This window comes from Neomonachus schauinslandi, chromosome 3 (assembly GCF_002201575.2).
Source record: "Neomonachus schauinslandi chromosome 3, ASM220157v2, whole genome shotgun sequence".
Classification (NCBI taxonomy): domain Eukaryota; kingdom Metazoa; phylum Chordata; class Mammalia; order Carnivora; family Phocidae; genus Neomonachus; species Neomonachus schauinslandi.
In genome coordinates, this window is record NC_058405.1 from 76194841 (window position 1) to 76208448 (window position 13608).

The 13608-nt window shown below is 39.7% G+C and overlaps 1 protein-coding gene across 1 annotated transcript in view; it reads left to right on the forward strand.

Annotated features, from left to right (window-relative positions):
* LOC110570250 (mitochondrial intermediate peptidase) overlaps nucleotides 1-13608 on the forward strand; it is a 190048-nt gene that overhangs the window by 108116 nt on the left and 68324 nt on the right. Inside the window, exons 15-16 of the mRNA XM_021678231.1 lie at nucleotides 5418-5492; nucleotides 8504-8623. Coding sequence (XP_021533906.1) covers nucleotides 5418-5492; nucleotides 8504-8623 — 195 coding nt within the window. The remainder of the gene's footprint in view (nucleotides 1-5417; nucleotides 5493-8503; nucleotides 8624-13608) is intronic.

Here is a 13608-nt window from a genome sequence, read left to right on the forward strand (position 1 = left end):
TGAGTTTTACTATTACATGCTGGGGCGTTGGCGTCTTTTCCTTGATCTTGGGAGGAGTCCTCTCTGCCTCTAGGACACGAATGTTTGTTTCATTTCCCAGATTAGGGAAGTTCTCAGCTATGATTTGCTCAAAGATATCTTCTAGTCCTCTCTCTCTCTCTCCACCCCCTCAGGGATCCCAATAATTCTGTCATTGGAATGTTTCATGGTGTCACTTATTTCTCTGATTCCATTTTCATGGATTTTGAGTTGTTTCTCCCTGGCCGCCTCTTTTTCCTTCTTTTCTATCAATTGGTCTTCTAGATCACTAATTCATTCTTCTGCCTCAGTTACTGTAGGTGTTAGATTACCTAAATTAAATTGGATCTCATTAATAGCATTTTTAAGTTCTGCCAGTTCAGCTTTCATTTCTGCCCTTAGAGACTCTGTTGCCATTAATCAATTTCCCCATTCTAGCTATTGTCTTCACAACTGCTACCCTGAATTCCATTTCTGACATTTTGGTTATATCTGTATCCATTTGTAAATCTGTGGCAGAAGTCAGTATCTGAGTCTTTCCTATTTTGGGGCTTCCTCCTCCTAGTCATTCTATTGAGGGGTGGTTGAGGGAGTGTACAGAGTCCAAATTATTGACAACAACCCAAGCAAGATGCACCTGTTTTATAGGGACCTTAGGGTTGTCGGCCTCTTGTTCTCCCAGCCTGTGTTCTGGGGAAGGGACCTGCCATGCTGTTACTCAGGCAGCCCTGTTTGGGCAGAGTTGCCCTGCCCACTGTGTGGTGGGGGAAATGGGCTCAGTGAAAACCGGTTTTGGGGGGCTTTTGTTCTCTGGCGGCTTTCCCTGGCGGCTTTCTGTGTCTCTTCTGAAAGTCAGAGCAGAAGAGACCGTTTCCAACCCTCTGCCTCAGAACAGAGAGATCGCAGTCTGTTCTTCATAACGTCAGACCGTCTGACCACCCATCCATGGGAGCCCAGCACCTGAGCCTCCTCTCGCCAGGCCTGTTCTTCCAGGCCACACTATCTCTGTTTCTGTCTGTGCTGTTAAAAACTACAGTGTCTTGGGTTGTGCACCCCTCAGCAGCACTCCCAGTCCTCGTCTCCAGGTCGGGGCACATCTCTTCCTGTTTTGCTTCTAAAACAGCCAGCCCCCCCCCCCGCCCCCAGTTCACCCACGTGGCCCTGCCGCTCCAGGTTTCATTCCAGGGGGCTGCCCTAAAGTCTTTTCCCCACTGCTATCGGTCTGTGAGTCTGTGCCCAGTCCCCAGTGTGGGAGGCTTTCATACAACGTTGGTGCAGGATCCCGAAGGCTCCCTCCCGCTTCCGTTTATCTTCCGATATCTGCCCATAGAATCACGGCTCCCCACTTCATACCTCAAAACCTGCGATATTCTGTTTGTAGAGCTCCAGATATATCTTCTTACATCTCGAGCTGATTTCATGGGTGTTCAGAATGGTCTGGTAGATATCCAACTCAATTCCGGGGACTGGTTGGAATAGGGTCCCCTACTCCTCCGCCATCTTTTCCTCACCTGACATGCATTTATTAATTTCAATTGACTAAGAGCCAAACTAGATTTTTATTTGTTTTTATTTTTTAAGTTTTTATTCAAATTCCAGTTCATTAACATACAGTGTAATATTAGTTTCAGGTGTACAATATAATGATTCAGCACTTCCATACTACATGTGGTGCTCATCACAACTACACTCCTTAATCTCCCAAACTAAATTTTTTAAAAATCTCTTTACCGAGATGCCTGGGTGGCTCAGTCAGTTAAGTGTCTGCTTTCGGCTCAGGGGAGTCCTGCACCAGGCTCCCTGCTCAGGGGGAGCCTGCTTCTCCCTCTGCCTCTCCCCTTCGTTGTGCTCTCTCTTTTTCTCTTTCTCTCTGACAAATAAATAAATCTTTTAAAGAATTATTAAAAAAAAGATTCAACCTGTGCTCTTGATCCTTTCCCCTCCCAACTTCTCTTAAAAAAAAATCTCTTTACCTATTTACACCTCACATGATATAAATATATTATTTAATTTGTATTTTGATAATGACTCTTTCCTTTGAACTAGTCTACTAGGATTGTATTCACCTTCTATATGTTTCTGTATATTTTTGGTAAACATTCCTTGAATTTACTACAGTATGTATAGTAGGCTTTGAATACGTAATTTTTTGTTGGGTTTTTTTTTTTTTTTTTGTACTTATCCTTTTATTTTGAAATAATTACAGATTCATGGGAAGTGGCAAAAAATAACACAGAGGTCCCATGTCACCTTTACCAGCAATGGTACTCATTTCCCCCAGCAGTAACATTTTCTGTAACTATAGGATGTGTTTCCTTTTATTACATAATTATTGATGAACTGTTTTTAGCTGTCCCTGTTCTTGCATGATCTCTTTCTTTACATCTTTCGTTTTATTGGAAACCTGACAAGGAAAGAATTAAGCTTCATTAAATTTGTCCCTTTAACGTTTGCCATTTCTGTGTGGGTTTGAATCTCTGAGGTATCGGCCTTGCAATAAGTAGGGGTTATGTTGGGTTTAGCTCTTAGATCCATTACTTGGCATTTCCGTATCATTGTCTACAGAGCAGAAGTAGTAAACCTTTCAAAGATGCCTGATCACTGCTGCGGGCCCTGGGGCTGCTTGTTTCCCCACTAAGCCGGGGCATCTTCCTACCCTCTCCATCGCCCACTGCTGACTTGACGTTCCTTCTCATTCACCTTCTGTTCCCCCATCTGCCTGATCCTGAGTTCTGCCCATACCCCATGCCAGACTGGGATCCCAGGGTTCTCCCAGGGCTGATGATTCTGCACTTCTCAGTGGACCACTCCCCACAACTTTCTCTAACCTTCTTAAGCCTGGGAATCCAGCTCCTCCCACAGTTTCCTGTCTGACCACCCATCCATGGGAGCCCAACACCTGAGCCTCCTCTCGCTGGTGGTCTATGCCACTTCTCCTCCTGCCTGTTCAGGAACCTTGCGCTCTCATCTCATTGTCTCTTCTCCTGTCTACATCTCCAGTCTGTGTCCCTGTAGGGTTCATTGCCATCAGCATTTCTTAAGCTTGCTTGTGCATTTTCCAACCTCAAACAGACTTCTCCCTCCCCCTCTTTGCCTCTGCAGTACTGCCCTTACTCTCTGCACCTCTCTGGCACACTCCTGGAAACAGTGCTGTGTTCTGGGTCTCATCTCCCACTCGGCTCCAGCCCTCTCCCATGGCGCCCCTGCCCCTGGCACTCTGGCAGCTGCTTGCGTTACTGGCGTGTGTCACTGGTACACTAACTATAGCCTCTTGGTTTTTTTGTTTTTGTTTTTTTTTAAAGATTTTATTTATTTATTTGAGACAGAATGAGAGACAGAGCATGAGAGGGAGGAGGGTCAGAGGGAGAAGGAGACTCCCTGCCGAGCAGGGAGCCCGATGCGGGACTCGATCCTGGGACTCCAGGATCATGACCTGAGCCGAAGGCAGTCGCTTAACCTACTGAGCCACCCAGGCGCCCAAACCTCTTGGTTTTTATCATAACCCACTTCTGCCTTCCTCCTCTCCAGTGTCTACGCTGCAGCCAAAAGAATCTTTTAAAAACACAGATCTAAACTTGTGACTTCTTTGCTTAAAACTCCCCAGTGGCTTACCATGATGCAGAGTCTGAGAGTGGAAACCAGTGTCCCTGCTTGGCTCCTACCTGCCTCTCCAGCCTGCTGGAACCCTGCTTTCCTGCCCATGGCTCCCTCACCACCTACCAAGGAACCTCTTCTGCGCTTCACACACGGGGTTTCTTCTGCCTGGGATGCTTCTTTCTCCCTGCAGCCCATCCCTTTCTCCTTAATGCCTGTTCATTGTGCAAATTTCATGTCTTCGTTAGTTCCTCAGTTAAGCCTTTCTAGGTCATGGCTCTCCTACCGACCTGCACTGCTTTTCTGTCTTAGTACTCATGGTAGTTGTTAACTCTTGTTAAAATTGTGCTTACATGAGTAATGCCAGCCTATGAAGCTCATGGGGCCAGGATCCTGTCTGTTTGCCATTTTCTGTCTCTGAGACCTAATACAGTGCTCATCCACAGTACTTTTCATTGTGGAAAAATGAGAAAATGCCATCCTTCCACGTACTTTTTTTTTTTTTTAATGAAAACAAAACTATTAAAGCTTCGTGAGGCACGAAAAATCCAAGTATAGCACAAGTCCTATCAGCTGAAAATATAATGTAAAGTGAGGTTTAAGGAAATTGAACATTCTGATAGAGGCTTTTGGCATATATGACTTAACTAAATCTTGACTTTTTAAAATCCTATCTGAGGAAATTTTTGTTTTATACAAGATGGCTGCCCCTGGTGTGAGAAAGCCCCAGGCCTTTCACCTGTGTCAGACTCTATACTATACAACCTCCTTCAATCCATGTCTTAACTCCTTAAAATTTCCTTTGTTGCCTGGTGTGCCTTTCTTATAGCCAAACGGGAAGAAGAGAGAACAGGCTTTGTCGTCTGAGCCTTCATCACGTACTGCTGTAGTCTTTCACTGAAGCCTTTCTTAAATGATCATTCTAGTGTTCATTCATTCCTTCTGGAAATATTTATGGAGTGTCTGCTGTAGTCTGGGCACTCTGAGGGGATACATGTAAATATGGCAGTGCCCAGTCTCCCTTCCAGCAGACAGCTCACAGTGGTCATTCATGGGTGGTTAATTTACACAACGGTAGTGCTAGGAACCTGCCCCAGGTGTCTTTTATAATGGGTTTCTCTGTAGAGGGGCTTTTAGCTTCATTTAGATTATACATAGAGTTGTATAATGTGGTAGCTGTCTTCAATAAACATCAATATTAATGATATTAATGTAGAGTAAGTTGACTGAAGGACTTCCTTGACTACATTATTAGTGTATTTCTAAGTGAATATGTGATGTTATGTGATTAGGCCTAATTAGTCTCAGGAGGGAAGCCTTAAATCAGATAGGGTCATTATACTGAGTTTCCAAGCTCTGCAGTTCTTTCAGGTTGGCAAATAAAAGAATGTGCAATTCATTATTGTGGTTATTTGTTAGGATATCAGTTCAGCTTTAATACTGGCTGACACCATGGATTATCATCTGTTTCTCTACACTTGACTCCTTTATTCCTATCATCCGTTATTAGATGCACTTAACATTCAACAGAGCACTTGAACAGGCTTTCACTGGTAACAAAGGAACAGAAAAAGCAATCACTTTTACAAAGGTTTTAAACAGATTTTTAAAGATCAACGCCACTATCTTAGTTCCCTGTAGTGCTGTATTTTTCATGTACAAACCCTAATTTAAGTCACTGTGGCTAAATTCAGTTATTAATTTTTTCATTTGTTGTCGTTTTTTTAACTGTCCTACTCCATAAGCACACCGTGCAGCAACTCATTAAATAACTTACTCACATATATGTTCTTTTGTTTTTCAAGTCGCTGCCCAAAAATATGGTGTCTCGGCTTTGTGAATCGAAAAAGGTGTGTGCTGCAGCTGATATGCAACTTCAGGTATGTATGTACTTTTGTTCTGAAGTCTTTCAGACTAATTATTCAAAATAAATATATAACTTTAAATTCTTGCCAGTGCTGCACATTTATTATAATAATAATCATGCTTCTAAGACATCTTTCATCTGAGTTCAAAGAACTTGACCCAAACTGACTTGTTCAGTCCTCACACCATCCTTGTGGGGTGGATATTAAATAAGGTTATTTCCCATTTTCAGTCGGGAAAATCAAAGCTTGGGAAAGGCACAAAAGGCACGTGACTTCTTCTAAATCATACATTTCAGCAACTATGTTATATTTTATGTCACTTTGTATCTTTTTAAAATTTTGTAGTTTTGACGTGAAGTTTAAACAGTAACGACTGTTAGTTTTAGATAATATTCAAAGCCAGTTTTCTAGGTTTCCAGATACAGACTAGAAAAATCTTATGAACCATCTGGATGTCAGGTCTACATGATATACCAGATGTTTCGGTTACATGTAATTACTGAGATTGTTTATGGAATTCTTACTCTTCATCAGGTCTTGAGAATTCTATAAACACAGCCTAAACACTGTCTTTCATCTCAGGCAATATTCATTTTATAATGATCCAGCTACCCATTTAAAAGTGTGGGCACCATTTAATTGCTCTATGGTTTTGTAAAATTCAGCCCTTATGAACTCTGTTTATGTTGTACCTTAAAATATATATTTGAAGAAAATGTACACTATAGAGAAAACTGTGGATTTATATTTGATTTACATTAATGACTGTGCATATCAATATAATTTTAAAAAGACCTCTGAATTATTTGAAAAAATTAGCATTACTCAGCAAAAGTATTTTGATTTGCCTGTACCTATAGTGGAAGTCCTACTTTTATTTTTTTTTAAAGATTTTATTTATTTATTAGACCGAGAGAGAGTTAGCGAGAGCAGGAACACAAGCAGGGGGAGTGGGAGAGGAAGAAATAGACTCCCCACGGAGCAGGGAGCCCAATGCAGGGCTCGATCCCAGGACCCTGGGGTCATGACCTGAGCCACAGGCAGACACTTAACGGCTGAGCCACCCAGGACCCCGGAAGTCCTACCTTTTAACAGCCTGGGTTGTGGCTTTCTTTTTGAATATTTGTTCCAAAGATTTTCTTTTAAAATGGAAAACCAACCTTTCCTTCCTTCCACCCTCCAAAAGAATAACCCCCTGAGAGACAGGGGAAGAGAGAGGAGAAGGAGGTGAATTCTTGCCAGAAGAGCTCCCTGTGCCAGCTTTCCTATCCCACAATAGTCCCCTTGTACAGTGCCCACAAATAAGGGGGGAAAGGAAATGAATTGTTCCAGGGCTCTAAGGGGGTATACACAGTGTTCTTAAAATTGCAAATTTTTTTTTCTCTTGTGCATTGTTTTAAAAAATAGGCTCCTGTTTTTCTGTGGCTCTAAGGCTGTTGGTCCCAGGTGAGCGTGACTCCCTGGGTGGGCAAATAGGCTCATCACTTTAGAATTGTTTGGTTTATCAGCAAATAAGCATGAATCACATGCACAATTTCATTTATTTCGCTCTGTTTTTATCTTTAAAAAAAGTCATTCCATGTTTATGCCTTTCATTTGTGGAAGGCATAACTATAGGAATGAAACTTTTGAATTCTGACTTGTTTATAGATTGGCAAACAAAAAACAGAAAACAAAACACCTTAGTGGAAGTTAGAATTTAAGTTTCAGTTCCTAATAACTTATTCTCTTAGAATATAGACAAGATGCAGATGAGTAATTTTGGCTCCTCTGATTACTTTATGCATTGTTACTCATTATAGAATTTAGAATTGAAAGAGCTGTATTTAGCTATATGTTTAGATTACCAGTTAGAGTAAGGCAATATTTATATTTAGGAAATGTCTGTATTTTTCTAGGGAAGGTTTAAACTTGACTTATAATTTAGAACCATAATTCTATATCTAGATGAAGCCAAAAGCTAGAGGTCATTTAAATTTTTTCTTTTATCCAAACTAATCCTCAGTTCTTTTAAGTCAACAGCTGCACATTCTCTACAAATTCCATTTTCAAATCAGAAAGATACATATCAGAAACATAATTGCATGTCAGAATTTTTCTTTTAAAATAAAACAGGTTTTCTACTTCCTTGCTTCAGGTGAACTCCAAACAATGCTAATACTCAAGCCAGATGTTCCAGTGAAAAAGCCCTTTATCTTTACTTCAGATTTGCTCTGTAAAATTTAGTTTTCAGAACTTTGTAAGCAGCAGATTTCATGTTCAAACTAACGCTTTATTCTCCTGTCATGTTTCAATGGCTTGTATCCTCTCCTCAGAGGTGAGTGATCCTCTCTCCCGGTCACCTCCATAAGACAGAGCTGCCCGCGCATGGCAGCTGCTTCCCTGGTATCTCCCGACACCAGGGGTGGGGGCTGGCTTGGCCCTGGCCCTGGCCCCAGACTGGGCAACAGCTGCACCAGAATTCTTTGTAACATCTGTACTTGCCAGACGACGGATTGCTATTCCTTTTCTTCACCTCGCCCCATCTATTTCATGTTCTGTCCCTTCTCCTCACAAAACTGGGATTCGGACCATTGCATTGCTCCCATTTAAGATACAGCAGGATTCTAGGAAGAAACCAAACAGGATTTACTAGATCCAGAGGGTCACAAGTTGTAATAACTAACTATTATTTCCAACTATATATTTTATGTATATCTATAGATATCTATGGGCCAAATTCCAGTTTTGTGGTCACAAATTTAATTTACTCCATTGTACATAAAGAGTGCCTTATAGATAAGGTTCAAAAATTTTTTAATATCCTTCATCATGAAAAGGTTGAGAGCTTTCCTTTTCATCATCAGCGTGGTCTTAAATGTGGTACAAAATACTTCTCAAGCCATATACACTTAAATTTGTGAATGTTTTCAGCTGGTATGTGCAATTATTATTCTGGTACACTTATATAACACCTTTGGCCCACCACGTCTTAGATGGAAGGATGGACTGCCAAAACTAAGCGGACGTTTTCATCTATCTAGGTCTTTTATGCCACTCTGGATCAGATCTACCATGGGAAGCACCCCCTGAGGACATCAACTACAGACATTCTCAGGGAAACACAGGAGAAATTTTATGGCTTGCCATACGTTCCAAATACTGTGAGTCTTGCATTTTGATTCTGTTGTGTGCCATTGAACGGTCCAGCTAGTGTCTCCGTTAGAGTGAGTAGGTCATGGTCACCTTCCTCTTTGCAGAATTCGAAACCCCTACACATAGGTCAAGGTTTCCTACGGGCAAATGCTAAAAATTGCCTGGCCCATTTAGTATCTCCTACCATCCATTCACATGTGCTTATTTTCTTCCTGTTAGCAGTGTGTTTCTGGATTCCTGGGAAGGTGGGGGTGAAAAAGGTCACTGGAGTTAGTCTGTATTCTTTTTTGTTATTTTCCTATAGTGAGAAAGATGGTTAGTGATATAAGATGAATGTGATTATCAGCCCCTAACCATTTCCATTGCAAGGGAAATTGACATTTATTGAGTACCTTATTTGTATCAGGAATATATAATATATATTATATATAAGTTTTGCATATCCTATTTCATTTAGTATGGCCAGTCAGCATGGAAAACAGGAGTATTATTACCACTTATTGAGTGATAGGCGCCAGATTCCATCTAGCTGCTTTGCAAGAGAACCTCTAATTTCACTCTCCAACAAGTTAGATAATATCCCCATATTTGGGGCTCATATTGAGGCTCATACGCATTACATATCTTCTCTAAGACCATTTAGGTTATGTTGGGGTTCATGAAATCATGCTGTTCCATTGCTCCAAGGCTCCTGTAAGGAAGCTGGGTGTGGCAGAGACAGTATTGGCTGGTGCAGTTAGCAATGCGACCAACACTTATGTTACTCAGAACTCTCAGTTGCAGCTGGTAGAAACCCAACTCCTATTGCTTAAGCTGAAAAGGGAATTTATTGAGTCTTATAACTGAAAGGTGCAAGGGTATATCAGGTAAGTTGGATCTAGTTAGTTCTTACACACTGTCGTTCAAAACGTTTTTCTTTCTCTTTCTTTCCATTTCTCGGGTCTGTCTTTTTTGGGATTTGTTTTGTTCTCATGCAGGCAGCCCTGACAAAGTGGTGTCATGGCTGCTGGTAGGGCCTGGTTTGTATTCTTCCGGCTAGGCCAGTTTGATAGAGAACGAATGTGAAAGTGCTTTGTTAATTGTAATGCCGAATAAATGCTATTACGGTATTCGGTACCATACATGCTAAGAGGCTCATCAGTAAGTGCTAATTGTCCAGTGGATCTTCAGGTCCTGATACTCAGATGTACACGGGAACAGTTCAAATTGACCAGACAAGTAAAGTAACAGTGTATTTTATCTTCGTAATACTTACCAATAGCTTTGGTTGTCTTAGAAGCTTAATCATCTGCTTCAGATAGATAATGCTAGTCATACTACATACCTATTTTTGACCTTCTGTGTAATTTATTGTTTTAATGCCATGTATTATTGAACTCTGGATTATCTATATTAGTGAAAATTTGTGGTAATGAGAATAAGCTAACTATTCTTCAGTGGAATAAATCATAATAACAATTACCTAGGTTTAATAGCTTTTTCCAGTTTACAGAACACTGCCTGATTCATGTGCTGTTGTGCTTATGTGTTTTTGTGCTCAGTTTATAGTCCTCTTTGCTTAGTTTTAAAATGGATGTGACTTAAACTTTGTGTAGTCATAACATGCCCAGAAAGTGGTAAAGTCATAGGAAGGCCAAAATTAGGAGGAGCTGAGAAGCTTTCCTACGTGGTAGAACTTGAGCTTGGCCGAGCTGCTTGCCCCCCCACCCTACCTTTCTTTTTCTTAGGTTATATAGTGATGTAGCTTTACCTCTCCTTAGAAGAGAACTCAAACTTCCCTACCATCCAGGGTTCTTTTGTGCAATAAGTCAATATACAAAGATGAGATAACAGTGGGAACCAAATTCTGAATCAACTATCAGTAAATTATTTTTAATTTAAAAAGGATGATGATGTTAGTAAGCCCACTATCCTGGTCCTATTTCCTTTTGATAAAATACAAAGATTTATCTTTTCACTGGGATTGTTTCCCTTGTTTATTGTCAGTGGCCATAGCCCTTTGAGTACGTTGTTTTGAGGGGTCTTTAGAAGAAGCATAGCTACATTTAGAGAAGAAAGATTCTTTCAAGGCTTGTCTTTTTTTTTTTTTTTTAAAGAAAAAGGGCTTGTTTAGGTTTGCATAAATATTTTATTCTTCCTACTTAGAAATTTCTGCATTTCCTCATTCAGTTCATCATTAAACTTACAACAAACATTTCCATAAAGAATAAGTCGAGGATGCTCATTGGAATTCTTCAGTGCAACATTCATTAGGGCAATAAGACAAGGAAAAGAAAAAATATAAGCATTAGAAAGGAAGTAACAAAACTGTCATTATTTGCAGATGATTTATTGTTTGCTGAGAAAATCCACAGTATGTATAGGTAAATTAGTGAAATTAATGAGAAGTTAGCAACTTTTCTGGATGAAGAATATATAAAAATTAATATTCCATCTCTCTTTATCATCAACAAACTGAAAAGCAGTTTTAAAGATACCATTGTGGAAATAAAAAGTGTGAGGTACCTACTAAAAAAATCTAAAATAAGAACAAATATTATTAAGATGTCTATACTACCCAAAGCAATCTATGGATTTAATGCAATCCCTATCAAAATGCCACCAGCATTTTTCAGAGCTAAAAAAACCATCCTAAAATTTGTATGGAACCACAAAAGACCCCAAATAGCCAAAACAATCCTGAAAAAGAGAGCAAAGCTGGAGGCATCACAATTCCAGACTTCAAGTTATATTATAAAGGTGTAGTCATGAAGACAGTATGGTACTGGCACAAAAACAGACACATAGATCGATGGAACAGAATAGAAAACCCAGAAATGAATCCACAACTCTGTGGTCAACTAATCTTCAACAAATCATGAAAGAATATTCAGTGGGAAGAAGACAGGCTCTTCAACAAATGGTGTTGGGAAAACTGGACAGCCACATGCAGAAGAGTGAAACTGGACCACTTTCTTACACCATATACAAAAATAAATTCAAAATGGATGAAAGACCTAAATGTGAGACAGGGAACCATCAAAATCCTAGAGGAGAACACACGCAGTAACCTCTTTGACCTTGGCCATTGCAGCTTCTTACTAGGCATGTCTCCTTAGGCAAGGGAAACAAAAGTAAAAATAAGCTACTGGGACTTAATCAAAATAAAAGGCTTCTTGCACAGTGAAGGAAACAATCAACAAATAAAAGGCAGATATTTGCAAATGATATGTCTGATAAAAGGTTAGTATCCAAAATATATAAAGAACTTACAATGTTGAACATCCAAAACCCAAATAATCCAGTTAAAAAAATGGTCAGAAGACATGAATAGAAATTTTCTAAGGAAGACATCCAGATGACAGACACATGAAAAGATTCACAACAATCACTCATCAGGGAAATACAAATCAAAATTACAATGAGATATCACCTGTGAGTTGGTTACCCACTTAGTCAGAATGGCTAAAATGAACAATGCAGGAAACAACAGGTGTTGGCGAGGATGTGGAGAAAGGGGAACCTTTTTACGCTGTTGGTGGGAATGCAGACTGGTACAGCCACTGTGGAAAACAGTATGGAGGTTCCTCAAAAAGTTAAATTTAGAACTACCCTATGATCCAGCAATTGCATTACTAGGTATTTACCCAAAGGATACAAAAGTACTGATTTGAAGGGATGCATGCACCCCGATGTTCATAGCTGGAAAGAGGTGAATGTCCGTCAATTGATGAATGGATAAAGAAGCTGTGGTATATACACACAATGGAATATTACTCAGCCATCAAGAAGAATGAAATCTTGCTATTTGCAACGACACAGGTGGAGCTAGAGGGTATAATGCTAAGTGAAATAAGTCAGAGAAAGACAAGTACCATATGATCTCAAGAAACAAAATATATATATATATATATATATAAATACCATATGTTTAAGAAACAGAACAGATGAACATGGTGGGAGAAAAAAGGAAGCAAACCGGGAAACAGACTCTTAACTATACAGAACAAACTGAAGATTATTGGAGGGGAGGTGGGCGGGGGGAATGGGTTAAATAAATGGTGGGGAGTAAGGAGTGCATTTGCTGTGATGAGCATGGGGTGTTGCATGTAAGTGTTGAATCACCATATTGTACACCTGAAGCTAATATTACACTGTATGTTAACTAACTGGAATTTAAATAAAAACTTGAAAAAAAATCTAAAATAGAAAGTGTATTATCTTTATTTTTAAAATCCTAAGTAAGTGAGGAATTGAACCATATTTATAGATAAGATTTAATACCAAAAAGATATTAATTTTTTTCTCCAATTAATTTAATGTAATTCTGTTGGTCTGTTTGTTTGACCCTGTACAGTTTTATATGGAAGAGCAATGGCCCAAGAATAGCGAGGGCAAGTTTGAAGAATAGCAGCAAGTTGGTAGACTTGCCCACTTGGGATTAGTGTCCAAATAAAGCAGTAGGAGCTGAGGCAGTGTAACACTGGTGTGGGACGGACGAATAGAACAGGGGAACAAAGCCAGGAGCCCACATGTGGCTTCAAGACATGTATGGACTCCTGAGCCTAAGCTGGTGGCCGTGTAGATCTGTGGGCCAAGAAGAGACTAGTCTTTTTTAAAAATGGTGCTGTAAGGATTGATCATCCATATGGATAAGATGAAACTTGTATCTTGGTCTCATTCTGCACACAAATATAAAGTGGGTTGAAGACCCAAATGTGAGAGGTAAAGCTTTAAATTTTTAGAAGATAATACAAAAGAATGTCCTTCTGATTGCTCCTTTTTTACTTACTCAGACTATTTTGTATCTTATTTACAGTATAAAAGGCATTAACCATAAGGCAACACTGATAAATTCAACTGTATGGAAATTCGAATCTTCTGTTTATCAAAAGAAATGTAAAAAATAGTGAAAGGAAAGCTACAGACTGGAAGTAGATATTTTCAGCACCTGTAACTGGGATATTTTTCTTTCTTTCTTTCTTTCTTTCTTTCTTTCTTTCTTTCTTTCTTT